Here is a 13,429-nt window from a genome sequence, read left to right on the forward strand (position 1 = left end):
ATTAAAACAATGTTTTTTTTATATTAGAATCTAACTTTTGAATAAAGGGATTTAGTAGGTTGTACACATTAAAGAAATACCATAGGCTGCTTTTGAACCATTTGAACTGTTAGGAATAACCTGTAACCTGAATGGACCCTTTTGTAGATCATAAGTATATGGCTCTCTAATTATTAAGTTTCAAAATATTATTATATACAAATAAGGACCTTTTGAAATGCAGGCAGATGGTTAATGAAGGAATAAGTCAATCAATTCTGGTGAGTGGAGAAAGTGGTGCAGGTAAGACCGAAAGCACAAAAAATCTTATGCAATATGGGAGGCCGAAGCGGATCTGATGAAAGGAGTGTGGAGCAGCAAGTTCTAGAAGTATGCTATATTTATTTAAAATATTATGCATGTTGTCACTTAAAGGTGACAGTTTTGACTTTTGAGTTTTGACTCATATAGTTATGAATGAGTAATTCGGGTTATGTTTTGTCTATAAAGGGTCAAACGGGTAAGATTTGAAGAATTAGCTTAAAAGACCATGGTTCAAATAGGCCAATGGTCACCCAAAGTGTATTTAGTGCATAACAATAAAAAGTATAATTTTTTGGCAGTCTAACCCGGTTTTAGAAGCATTTGGTAACGCCAAGACAGTCAGGAACAACAATTCAAGGTTTACAACCGCCTTTTGTATTGAAAGTTTCAAATACTGAGTGTGTTTTTGGTTATTTAACTAAAAATTTCTGTTATTGCAGTCGATTTGGTAAGTTTGTTGAGCTCCAATTCAATGAATTTGGAAAGATATCGGGAGCTGCTATAAGAACTTATTTGCTGGAAAGATCACGGGTTTGTCAAGTTTCTGACCCTGAGAGAAGTTATCATTGCTTTTACATGCTCTGTGCTGCACCACCTGAGGTATTAATCAGTTATCTGTAAAATTAAATTCTGAATATTTTTGTGTGTATACATTCTGTTTGGACTTTTGGTAGTATGTCATTTATCTTGTGACTGGATTAAACTTTTGATTTCTACTACATTCACTGGTGCATTTTTCAGGTGTCTGGAAAGTATAAACTGGGGGACCCACGAACGTTTCATTACCTTAACCAATCAAATTGTTATCAACTCACAGGAGTCGATGAGTCCAAAGAGTACCTTGCAACACAACATGCCATGGGTGTTGTTGGGATCAATTCTGACGAGCAGGTATTTATCAAAACATGTGATATTTTGTCAAATTGAGTAAAAATGTGTAATCTAAAATGTTTTTTTTTAGGCTTGTAAACGAACCGGATGAACACATTCGGCGCATGTTCGTGTTAACTTTAACCAAACAAACGATCGAGCTCGAACAATTAAACGAATGGGATTTTCTTGTTCATGTTTGTTTGATAAGAAATCAAGCGTGTTCATGTTCATTTATTAATAGTATAAACGAACGTTTCACGAACGTAAACAAACTTAAACGAACGAACATAGTTGAACTTAGACGAGCAAACATAACCGAGTGAACACAATTAAAAGTAAACATGAACGTCAATCTGTTGGGCAAGAAAAGTCAAAATAAACAATAAAATCTAAACCAACAAACATAAATGAACGTGAAAGAACGAGCATAAAACAGTCACGAACATATGAATGAAGGAGATGTGCGTTCATGTTTGTTCGTTTAACTAAATGAACAAATAGTTTTGTTTATGCTCGCTTGTTTATGAAATAAACTAACATAAGCGAACTTCCAACCAAGCGGTTTACGAATAGTTCACTGAACTTTTGGTTCATTAACAGGCCTAGTTGTTAACTTTTACAGGAAGCTATATTCCGTGTTGTTGCTGCAATTCTCCATTTAGGGAATATTGAGTTCACTAGAGGGAGTGAACCAGACTCATCTCAACCTAAAGATGATAAATCTCGTTTTCATCTGAAAACTGCAGCTGAGCTTTTCAAGTAGTTTGTCTTTATAATTTTTATTTCCAATTTTTTCTATTCAAGAAAGCGTTTCTTATAACGTAGACATGTTCTGTTTAGGTGTGATGAGATGGCTCTTCAAGAATCTTTCTGCCAGAGAGTGATGGTAACTCGTGGTGAGAGCATTAAAAAATCTCTTGATCCAAATTCTGCAGCTATCAGTAGAGATGCTATGGCCAAAATTGTTTATACAAGATTGTTTAATTGGTAAGTTTTATCTTACTGAAAGATTGACCGTATGCTGAGGTGGCGATTTTGACCCGTTTACTAATGAATGGGTTTGTTTGGCTTGTGTTTTCATCTCAAACAAGTCAAATGGGTTGAACGGGCCAAACAAGTTGAAAGTCCTCTAAAAGGCTATACTTAATGTATACAACCTCCTAATATTAGGCTTATAAACATACCGAACGAACACAAACATAGCATGTTTGTGTTTGTTCGATTAACTTTAACTGACGAACACGAGCAATTGAATGAACATGGTTTTTTTTGTTCGTGTTTGTTTGTTAAGAAAACGAACATGGTCGTGTTCATTCGTGACTGAACATAGATTAACGAACATAACTCGGTTAAAACTAGTTAACACTTAAAAGTAATGTGAAGCAAAATGTGTTGGGCCTAAGAATTATTTAGGCTCTACTAAGATGTAATGGGCCAAAACATGTAAATGAATATATTAATGAATGTAAAACGAGTGAACTTAATCATATGTAAACTAACAAAACAATTAAACGTAAACGGAAGAACATAAACGAATTTAATTGACTAAATGAGACATGAGTTCATGTTCAAACTATCCACCAAAGGTTCGTTTATAGGCTACCTAATATTATTTTTGTAAAGAGAATGGACAAGAAAAGTTGTGGGTCAACCCAACCAGACCCGTTTTGTTCATTTTTAGAATGGCATGTTTTGCCCCGTTATCCAACCCGTTTGGCCTGCCTATCTTGCCACATCACCATACTTTACATCCCCCACCCCTGTTTTTTGGGTTTACAGCTCAAGATCTTTATTACATCACCCAGGATTGTGACCAAGATTAATAATTCTATTGGTCAAGATGCAAGTTCAAAATTCTTGATTGGGGTTCTGGATATTTATGGATTTGAGAGTTTCAAGACGAACAGGTGCTTAACTGGTATGCTTTTGGTTCATCATTTAAAAAAAAAGGTTAATGATTCCATTAATACATAACTCATAAGTTTGATTTTTGGCTCATTATGACTTGCCTAAAGTAAGTTATGGAAACAAATTTTAGTGTGAAACTATGTTGTTTGCTTGACAGATATATAAGTTGCTGATTTTTTTTAATTAGTTTTGACTTAAAAGTTAATTGGCTGTATGCAGTTTTGAGCAGTTTTGCATCAATTCGACTAATGAAAAACTCCAACAACATTTTAATCAGGTTTGTTTATCTAAGCATGTTTTTAAACGTTTAAAGCATGTATAGTAGGTTAATCTGGGTGCTGGTAAAATGTGTTTTACGCAGCATGTCTTCAAAATGGAGCAAGAAGAATATTCCAGGGAGGAAATCAATTGGAGTTATATCGAGTTTGTGGATAATCAAGACATTCTAGATCTCATTGAAAAGGTCCGTGTTCGTTTTTTTCAATCTAATTTAATGCATAAAACCATCTAAATCATTTTATTATAAGTTATTGTTTACTATTGAAATAAGAAAAAAAAATGTAACTTTTCTTTTTAAAAAGTGTATTTTTTTTGGACAAACATGGCTGTCTAGAAAGCTCGAAGTTTGCTTGAGAAAAGCTTGGCTCGAAAAAAGCTCGCTGGCAAGCAAGTTGAGCTCGAGTCAGGGTTGGTTCTGCTCGTGGCTCGTTTTAACAAAACCCCAATTTTTATTATATATGCAACAATACTAGTAATTATATTAATAATAATAATAACATATAAAATATTACCAAAAAAAAAAACCAAAAATAAACATAGTATTTTGAACCTGCATTTCGATCTTTAAAAGGTAAAAACGAAAAAAAACTAAAATTAGAAATGTAAACAAAAATACATTTTTTTGTCTTTTATATATCAATACATGTAAACAAAAATTAAAAATATTTTAACGACCTGGCTCAAGCTATTTACGAGCCGAACTCAAGCTCGACTTTTCAGCTTGTTAAAATAAACGAGCCGAGCTGAGTCGGCTCATTAAAGTTTGAGGTCTAGCCTAATTTCAACCTGGCTCAGTTCGTTTACAGTCGTAATCCAATCCACCAGCTCTAGCAGTTTGTATAATATTCTTTTCTAATCTAGCTTTTGATTGCTTCAGAAACCAGGGGGAATCCTTGCTCTTTTGGATGAAGCTTGGTATGCATGCATTTTGTTTATATAACAGATATTTTTATGTAGTTAATACTTATTAATATTACTTAGTGGTTCATGGTGTTATGACATGCTTTGTTAAGTAATGAGCCACCTTCTATGATAAACTTTAATAGTCAAAATGTGGTTTTTTTAAAATTACAAAACTGACCTTGTCATGTCTATTCCATGCAGCATGTTTCCAAGATCCACTCATAATACCTTTGCTGAAAAGCTTTACCAGACGTTTAAAGATCATAAACGTTTTACTAAACCGAAGCTATCAAATACAGACTTCACCATTTGCCATTATGCTGGTGATGTATGTATATTCATTTCCTTTTATTGCATAATAATAACTAACATAAATACATATTGTTATTAATGGGTGTTGGTTGTTCACTTTGAAAGTGATTATCTGCGATTTTGAATGAACAAAATTAGATATAAGATAATCAGCTTCAAAGTGCAAATCCAATCAACTGTTAATGCATTTGTATGTAGACAAAGTGCAAGATATTTGATATTTTTATATTTATTTGAAGTACTTTGTTTTAGGTCACCTATCAATGTGACTTCTTCTTGGATAAAAACAAGGACTATGTTGTTGCTGAGCATCAGGCTCTCATGAATGCTTCTAAGTGTTCCTTTGTATCAAGCTTATTCCCGCCTCTTGCACAAGATTCATCAAAAGCTTCAAAATTCATATCAATCGGTTCCCAATTTAAGGTCTTTAACTTTTCTACATCTATCAGTCCACCATTTGCATTCTATATATGGGTTGATTTGGGGTGTGTTCTATCCCAATTGGGTTGCTGAAAAAAGCTTAGCTATGAGTCAAATGGGTTGCCTTGAAAGTTGACCAAAGTATATTTTTAATGCTTACAAGTTACAACCCCCTAAGTCATTTTGTTCAAAGATTTATCTTATTATTGTAATAATGTTATTTTGTGTTAAAAAGGTTCATAGTATAGATGAAAAGTATTTGCAGTTCAACCCTGACAAGACCATTTCAACCCGTTTCATAAAGTGACTAATTTCAACCTAAATTCGTTTTGACCTATTACTCGCCTGCCCGATAAGGGTGTGCATGGGTTGGTTTGGATCGGTTTTGGCCCAAAACCGTACTCACAAATCGGTTATGGTTAAGTCGATGATGACTAATGGTTTTAGAAGTTGAACTGAAATTGGTCGTGAGATGTTTGGGCTTGACCAAAATAACCCAAAACAATGCTTTACTAAATCTCCCGCAATGTAATTGGGGTTGAAATGTTTTAAGGAATCCTTATAATATCCCAGCCATGCAATGGTTTTACTAAATCTTCAGTTATGGATTGGTTAAAGGTAGCGGGTTGGGCCGGTTAACCGTGTTTTTACTAATTTGTGGGTCGGTTCGGTTTTTAAAAAAAGTCAACCAACCCATCAGTTTTTGGTTAGGTTTGGTTATATCGGCTCGGTTATATAGGTTCGTTTAATTCGGTTTTATGCACACCCCTAATTTTGTAGTCTAGCTCATCTTGGAATGTTTCATCTTAACAGCAACAATTACAAGCATTGCTTGAGACACTGAGTCACACAGAGCCACATTATGTTCGTTGTGTCAAACCAAATAATCTTTTAAAGCCTGAAATTTTTGACAAGCCGAATATATTACAACAACTTCGATGCGGCGTAAGTTTAGCATTTCTAGGGTTTTCATGTATCCAATTTTATATACTTGTTCTTGCATATTGAGGACACAAGTAGGCAATCGAACAACGAACGAACATGCACTTTTAAACGAATGGCTTTTCTTGTTCATGTTCATTCGTTAATATTTTAAACTAATGGTTCACGAACATAAACGAACACCTACCAAAAGTAAACGTATTCCCAAGTTAAAAGTCTAATATATCGAGATCATTACATCCAGTAGTTCAAAAGTAAACAAAGATACTCGAGCAAATGTTTTTCTAAGACGAAATGCAAATTGATTTTTAAATTAATCAGTAACAAATTTATTTGAACCAATATTTAAACGAAGGAACATAAAGGAATGGATAGTTGGATACAATCAAACGGGCATAACCGAACGTAAAAGAACAAACAAGACATGTGTTTCATTCACAATGAACAAAAAGTTGTGTAATGAATGAACATAAACGAACTTCCAACCGAACATTCAATTTGTTTAGAGGCCTAACCACAAGTCATGCTATTTCAGGGAGTTATGGAGGCAATTAGGATCAGTTGTGCGGGTTTCCCTACTCGTAAACCGTTCCATGAATTTATAGAACGTTTCAAGATTCTTTCACCTAATGTTGTATCATATAGGTAGTACCATCGACTTTAATGTACTTAAACATAATTTTATTAACAATTACTTATCTGCTTTTAACTGTAGTGATGAAATAGAGGCTTCAAAGGTATTATTACAGAAGGCGGACCTTGAAGGGTATCAGGTACCCGAAAAATTTTCTTTTTAAGTTGCAGTTTCAAGTGCTAAGTTTTATATGGTGTGAATATTCTTACAGGTGCAATGTTATTGATTAAAACTCTTGCAGATTGGTAAAACGAAAGTGTTTTTAAGAGCGGGACAAATGGCAGAAATTGATGCTCGTAGAGCCGAGGTTTTAGGAAGATCCGCTATCAAAATCCAGAAAAGGTTTCGTGGGTATTCTACGTGCAAGAAGTTTATCTTGTTACGATCTTCAGCTGTACTTATACAAACTATATGTAGAGGTATACACAACTATTACCTTTCTAGCAGTACAGTTTCTGGTTAAAGTTGTTTCAAATGGGTCGGATTGACCCGCATACATTCTTTCCAGTTTTTAAAAGAATTACTTGTGATTTTGAAAACACTGTTATATCTAATCTTTGAATAGAATGATTTTGGAGGTTGTATGTAGGCTTGTAAATGAACCAAACAATCACGAACGGAGCATGCACTTGTTAGTTTGTTTAACTTTAACCGAACAAACGGTCGAACACGGACATTTAAACGAACGGGGTTTTTCTGTTCACGTTCATTCATTAATATAATCAACTGTTCGTGTTCGTTTATGTTTTAACAATATAAAGGAACTGGCATATTGAGCTAAAACTAGTTAAAAGTAATGTGAAGAGCAAAGTTTTGGGCCTAAAAGGTTATTAAAACTAGACTAAGTTGTAACTGGCCAAATTTAAACTAATGAACATTAATGAACGCAAATGAACAAATGTTCACGAACATAAATGAACGAACAGAACGTGTGTTCATGTTCATTCGTTCAACTAAATGACAAATATTTTAGTTCATGTTCGTTCATTTATTAAATAAACGAACTTCCCGCCAAGCGGTTCACAAGTGGTCATTGAACGTTCAGTTCGTTTACAAGTCTAGTTGTATGCATTAAAAGCAAACAATCTTTTAGCTAATGTTTTTTTACTCAATTCATTTGAGATAAAACACAACCCAAACTGGCCATCTAATAAGTGAGCGGATCAACTGTAACATTTTATAGGGAAAATGGCACGTCTTTGTTATGAGCGTCGAAGGAAACAAAGGGCATGTTTGAGGATTCAGAAAAACGCACGCATGCATCGTGAGAGAACTCGTTACAAATACATGAGTTCTTCAGTTATTTTTATTCAAAATGGAATGCGTGGAATGGCTGCACGCAATGCATATAATCATAAAAGGAAAACAAAAGCAGCAATTGGTATCCAGGTATTATCTTTGACTTAACATTTTTTCCGCAGAATCATACTCACTATTTTTATAACTGAATTGCAATGTACAAAACTGTCCATAATACCAAATATTTTATTTACCATTTTCAGTTTTTGTATAAAGGTGTTGGTATTTTTGTTAATTCTGGGGAAAATAATTAACAGGTCAGCCTGACCCATATGTCCCCCTTTCAAAATTGCCCATTTGGACATGAATTTGTTTTGACTCGTTACCCAACACATCCATTTTGCCACGTCTAATTTTAATCATCTAGTAAAGAAGCCTGGTCATAGGTTTTTTTCTTAAATTTATATTTCTCCATAATGAATTTGCAGAGTCGATGCCGGCGACATATGGCACGGAGTCGTTATTTAAAAACAAAGAAAGTAGCAGTTTACGCGCAGTCTATTTTAAGGAAAGACTTGGCACACGTAGAATTAAGAAGGCTTAAAAAGGTGACTCAAGATTTAATGACATCTTTCTCTTCCAAATTATTTTTAGTTACACCAAATTCTAAATATTTTTAAATATCTAATACATTGATGTGGAAGCTGGTTTTAACACTCTGTTTTTTTTGCATGCATAAATATGTATTGTTGTAGATTGCAAGTGGCACTAGTGCTCTCCAAGATGCCAAATCTAAATTGGAACAAGAAGCCAAAGAACTGGCCATGCGATTGCAGGAGGAGGAACGCAATAGGGTAAGTATACTTTCAACCAAATCGAAACAAAAACCGATGGTTTCGTTTATGTTTGGTTTGAGCTCAAAACCAACCATGCACAACCGTAATGGGCATGTGATTGGGTAACTGGTCACAACGGGTTCAGTTTAAACCCGTAGGCTTTATGGTTCAAGTCAGGTTGACTCGAAACAATATTTGCTGACCTTTTTTCTGTAGGCTGAGATGGAGGAAGCTAAAAAGAAGGAAACTCTGAAGCTAGAGTCTGCTGTAAAGGAGATGGAAGCTCAAATGGTGCCTAATAACCTTCTAACAATATGTTCTGCTTCTTGGTTCACACACAAAACAGTTAAAAATATATTGCAAATTTTGGTTTTAATTTATTTTTGATTGTTTTAGGCTGATATGGTGGAAGCTAAAAATAAGGAAAATGCAGAACTGCAGTCTGCTATAAAAGAGATGGAAGTTAAATTGGTGATCTATTATGTTCCAGGAACTTTTATTTCTTGTCACATAAAAAGGATTTTTAGTTTTGACAATATTTTCTTTTTGTTTGCTTTTGATTGTTTGAAATGCTTTCAATTGGTGCTTCATACATTTCTAAAAAAATGTTCTGCTTCTTGTTTCATGATACATTAAAAATAAATATTACAAAATTTGGTAATAATTTATTATTCTATTGTTTATTTTTGATTGTCTGATCTGTTTTGAATATTTTTAGGCTGATATGGAGGAAACCAAAAGTAAGGAAAATGCACAACTGCAGTCAGCTATCAAAGAGATGGAAGTTCAGTTGGTACACAAAATGGAATTATAGTTTTGACATGATTCTTTTTCCTTTTGTTTGCTTATGATTGTTTAACATGCTTTCAAAATTTGTAGGCTGAGATGGAGGAAGCTAAAAATAAGGAAAGTGAAAAACTGCAGTCTGCTATAAAAGAGATGGAAGCTCAATTGGTACTCGCTTTGTGACACACGTAATTATGAGATCACCAACAAAAACTTGTTTTTTTTAACTTTTTTTTGTGCATCCAAATTTCTAGGCCGGCATGGTGGAAGCCACAAATGAGGAAAAGGCCAAATTGCAGTCTGCTATAAAGGAAAAGGAAGCTGAATTGGTGATTTGTTCCTTTTAATAACTCGTTCTACTTCTTAACGCACAAAACCATAAAATCAATTGCAACTGTTTTATTTTGTTTTTAGTAGTTTGATTTGGTTTTGATTTTGTAGGCTGTTATGGAGGAAGCTAAGAAAAAGGAAACTGCAGAGCTGCAATCTGCTATAAAAGAGATGGAAGTTCAATTGGTACTCGCTTTGTGACACACAAAGGATGTAATTATGAGATCACCAACAAAAACTTTTTTTTTTTAACTTTTCTTTTTGTGCATCCAAATTTCTAGGCCGGCATGGCGGAAGCTACAAATGAGGAAAAGGCCAAATTGCAGTCTGCTATAAAGGAAAAGGAAACTGAATTGGTGATTTGTTCCTTTTAATAACTTTTTCTACTTCTTAACGCAAAAGAAAATAAAATCATTTGCAAATGTTTTATTTTGTTTTTAGTAGTTTAATTTGGTTTTGATTTTTGTAGGCTGTTATGGAGGAAGCTAAGAAAAAGGAAACTGCAGAACTGCAATCTGCTATAAACGAGATGGAAGTTAAATTGGTACTTCGTAATACTTTTGATACGTAAAGCATGAAATAAGATATCCTAGACTTAGGCTTGTAAACAAACTGAACATTCAGGGAACCGCTTGGTGGGAAGTTCGGTTATTTAATAAACGAATGAACGTGAACAAAGTTTTTTAGTTCAATTAGATAAACGAACGGACATGAACACATCTCTTGTTCGTTCATATATGTTTGTGAGTGTTCATTTATGTTCGTTAGTTTACACTCATTCATTAATATATTCATTTAAATGTTTTAGGCCATTACTGTATAGTTTCATTTTAATAGTTTTTTAAGTCCAACACATTGTTGACATTTACTTTTAATTGGTTTAGCTCACTTACCGTCGTTCATCTATGTTCAGTTACGTTCGTGAACTGCTCGTTTATACAATTAAAAAACGGACATAAACAAACCCGAACACGTTCATTTTCTTAATGAACGGACGCAGACAACAAAACCCTATTCATTTAATTCTTCGTGCTTGATTGTTTGTTCGGTTAAAGTTAAACGAATGAAAGGACACGAATTTACTCCGGTCATATTCGTTCGGTTCCTTTACAAGCCAACCTAGAGTGCAAAACTTTAGGTTTTACTTAATTTTTACATTTGCTTTTGATTTGTTGAAGTGCTAAACTTTTGTAGACTGAAATGGAAGAAACTAAAAAAAAGAAACTGCCGAACTGCAGTCTGCTATAAAAGAGAAGGAAATTCAATTGGTACCTCATAATATTTTTGATACATAAAGCATACAATAATATTATTTTTTTTGTTTTAATTCGTTGAATTGCTAATATTTTGTAGGCCGAGATGGAGGAAACTAAAAATAAGGAACATGCAAAGTTACTGTCAACAATAGAAGAAGTGAAAGCTCAATTTCAAGATACCAAAGAACTGCTTGATGCTACAAAGAAAGAAATGGAGCAAGTTCGTGCTGCTGACAATGAGAAAATAGAAACTCTTACTATTGACAATGAGAAACTCAAGGTTAACTTTTAAAGTCAAATATGTCTTTTTATACAACCTTTTATAATATAATATGTTATATGCAGGATGTAGTTAGTTCATTGGAACTGGAAACTAGTGAAACACAGAAGAAGTATGAAGAGACCAGTAAGTTAAGTGAAGAGAGGTTAAAAGAAGCTATGGATGCAGAAGCAAAGATAATTGATTTGAAGCTTGACATGAAAAGGTTGTATATTACATTAAAACTTTATTATTTTTCACTTTAAATCGGAGGAAATGAGTTTCTTACTTATATGCTTTTTTATTTCGTTTTTTAGTCCTCAAGAAAGGATTGCTGACCTGGAAGCAGAAGACCAGATTATAAGGCAAAAGGTAATGTTAAAGGTCCATGTCAGCTGCCACGTCACTTTCTTAGATAAGCTATAATGACAAGTGTTAAATTTGCAGGAAGGTCATAGTGGCAGTCCTTCAAAGAAGTTTGATAGCAACTTGACACAATCCACCATAGGAAGGGAACGCGTACGTTTTTACACTATCTCTTTAATTTATTTTTCATCTAATTGTATTTTTTTCATATAGGAACTGGTTGATAATGTTATGAAAAGTGCTACACAAGATTTAGGATTTTCTCAAGGGAAGCCGGTTGCTACATATGTTATATACAAAAGTCTTTTGCACTGCAAAGCTTTTGAACCAGATATAACTACCATTTTTGATCGGACCATCCAGATGATGGGTGCTTCTATAGAGGTCTGTGTTTATATAATTTTACCTTTGACATATTTATAATTAGTAATTACTAATTAGATTATGTTATTACATATTTTTCAGAAAAGCGAAGAAATTAAACATATGGCTTATTGGCTCTCTGTCACATCTACATTGTTGTTTTTGATTCAAAAGACTTTAAGTCCGAGTCCTCCTAAACCTCAGCAGCCGACATCATTATTTGGAAGGATGACACAAGTACTCTTTGTTTCTAAATACAAACTCGTTTTCTAGTAAACTGGTCAGGTGTGTTGGGTAATGGTTGAAAAGTTTCAAGTTGAAATGGGTAGGCTTGTAACGAACCGAACAAATATGAATGGGCCTGTTCATGTTTGTTCATTTAACTTTAACTGAACACACGACCGAACACGAACGTAGTTTTCTTGTTCGTGTTCATTTGCTAAGAAAATGAACGTGTTCCTTGTTTACACACGGACGAACTTAGACAAACATACACTAACAGAACATAAACGAACAATCATAAATGCACATTAATGAACGAAAAAGACATCTGTTCATGTTTGTTCGTTTAACTAAATGAACAAATATGATTTTCGTGTCTGTTTGTTTATTAAATAAACGAACTTCCCGCTGGATGATTCACCGAATGTTCAGTTTGTTTAAAGGTCTAATCATAGGTCATTTTATTGTACGGGGTGGTTTGGCCGCATATACTTCTGTTGATTTTTTTATAAATTTTATAAATAATCATGATTACTAAACAATATTATTACAATAATAATCTAAATCTTTAAGTTTCAACATGTTTGACCCATTTGCATGTAACGGGTGAAGATTTTCAGCTTTCTTAGTGAATCATTTGTATACAGGAAACTAAGGGGGAGAGGGGTTAATACGTCTTGAATCTCATTGAACTAAAATTGGTGGATTTATGGGATACTTTGATTTATTAGAATTGTTATTATATAATATTTTTTTTAATATTTATAGGGATTTCGATCAGCATCGATCATTAGTATAGTGTGCCACGTGGAAGTCAAGTACCCAGCTTTGCTTTTTAAAAAACAACTTGCTACATATGTTGAAAAATTATATGGGTTTATTCGTAACAACTTAAAGAGAAATTTGTCACAACTTATAGCCTCTTGTATTCAGGTACCGTATGTTTGTTATAAGTTTTATTGCAATTCAAACCATCATATGTTGTTGTATATGATGCTAATTTTTGCAATTTGTAAACAATTCAGGCACCGATAACATCAGATGGTAAAGTTTTTCCAGTTGAATTTTGGGATAGCATCATTGAAAGTTTCGATTGACTGCTTGATACATTAAAAGAATGCTTTGTAGGTTATTTTTTTAAAATTTTTATTAAGGTTACTTGTATGCTCGTTGTTTTAACCATCTCAACATAATTTAT

At 33.6% G+C, this 13,429-nt stretch overlaps 1 protein-coding gene across 1 annotated transcript; it reads left to right on the plus strand.

Moving 5' to 3' along the window:
* Positions 1–315: 315 nt before the first annotated feature.
* Positions 316–10,498, plus strand: LOC143559773 (myosin-10-like). Its single transcript, XM_077048246.1, has 23 exons — positions 316–369; positions 603–661; positions 744–903; positions 1,045–1,194; positions 1,799–1,935; positions 2,017–2,163; positions 2,982–3,083; positions 3,304–3,361; positions 3,446–3,547; positions 4,241–4,278; positions 4,468–4,594; positions 4,831–5,001; positions 5,812–5,943; positions 6,476–6,585; positions 6,656–6,713; positions 6,816–6,993; positions 7,758–7,963; positions 8,302–8,421; positions 8,569–8,667; positions 8,866–8,940; positions 9,046–9,120; positions 9,368–9,442; positions 9,529–10,498. The coding sequence occupies exons 1-23, from the start codon at positions 316–318 to the stop codon at positions 9,616–9,618; spliced, it is 2,523 nt and encodes an 840-aa protein (XP_076904361.1). The 3' UTR covers positions 9,619–10,498.
* Positions 10,499–13,429: the final 2,931 nt, after the last annotated feature.

This window comes from Bidens hawaiensis, unplaced genomic scaffold (assembly GCF_021521415.1).
Source record: "Bidens hawaiensis isolate Kalapana, Puna unplaced genomic scaffold, B.hawaiensis_p1.1 tig00020037_1, whole genome shotgun sequence".
NCBI lineage: Eukaryota > Viridiplantae > Streptophyta > Magnoliopsida > Asterales > Asteraceae > Bidens > Bidens hawaiensis.

Bases quoted from the DNA above. Each gene is read 5' to 3' on its own strand.
- LOC143559773 (XM_077048246.1), top strand. From the start codon at position 316: ATGGGAGGCCGAAGCGGATCTGATGAAAGGAGTGTGGAGCAGCAAGTT. The intron at 6,714-6,815 runs GTACCCGAAAAA...AAACTCTTGCAG, and splicing joins CGGACCTTGAAGGGTATCAG to ATTGGTAAAACGAAAGTGTT. The intron at 6,994-7,757 runs GTATACACAACT...AACATTTTATAG, and splicing joins TATACAAACTATATGTAGAG to GGAAAATGGCACGTCTTTGT.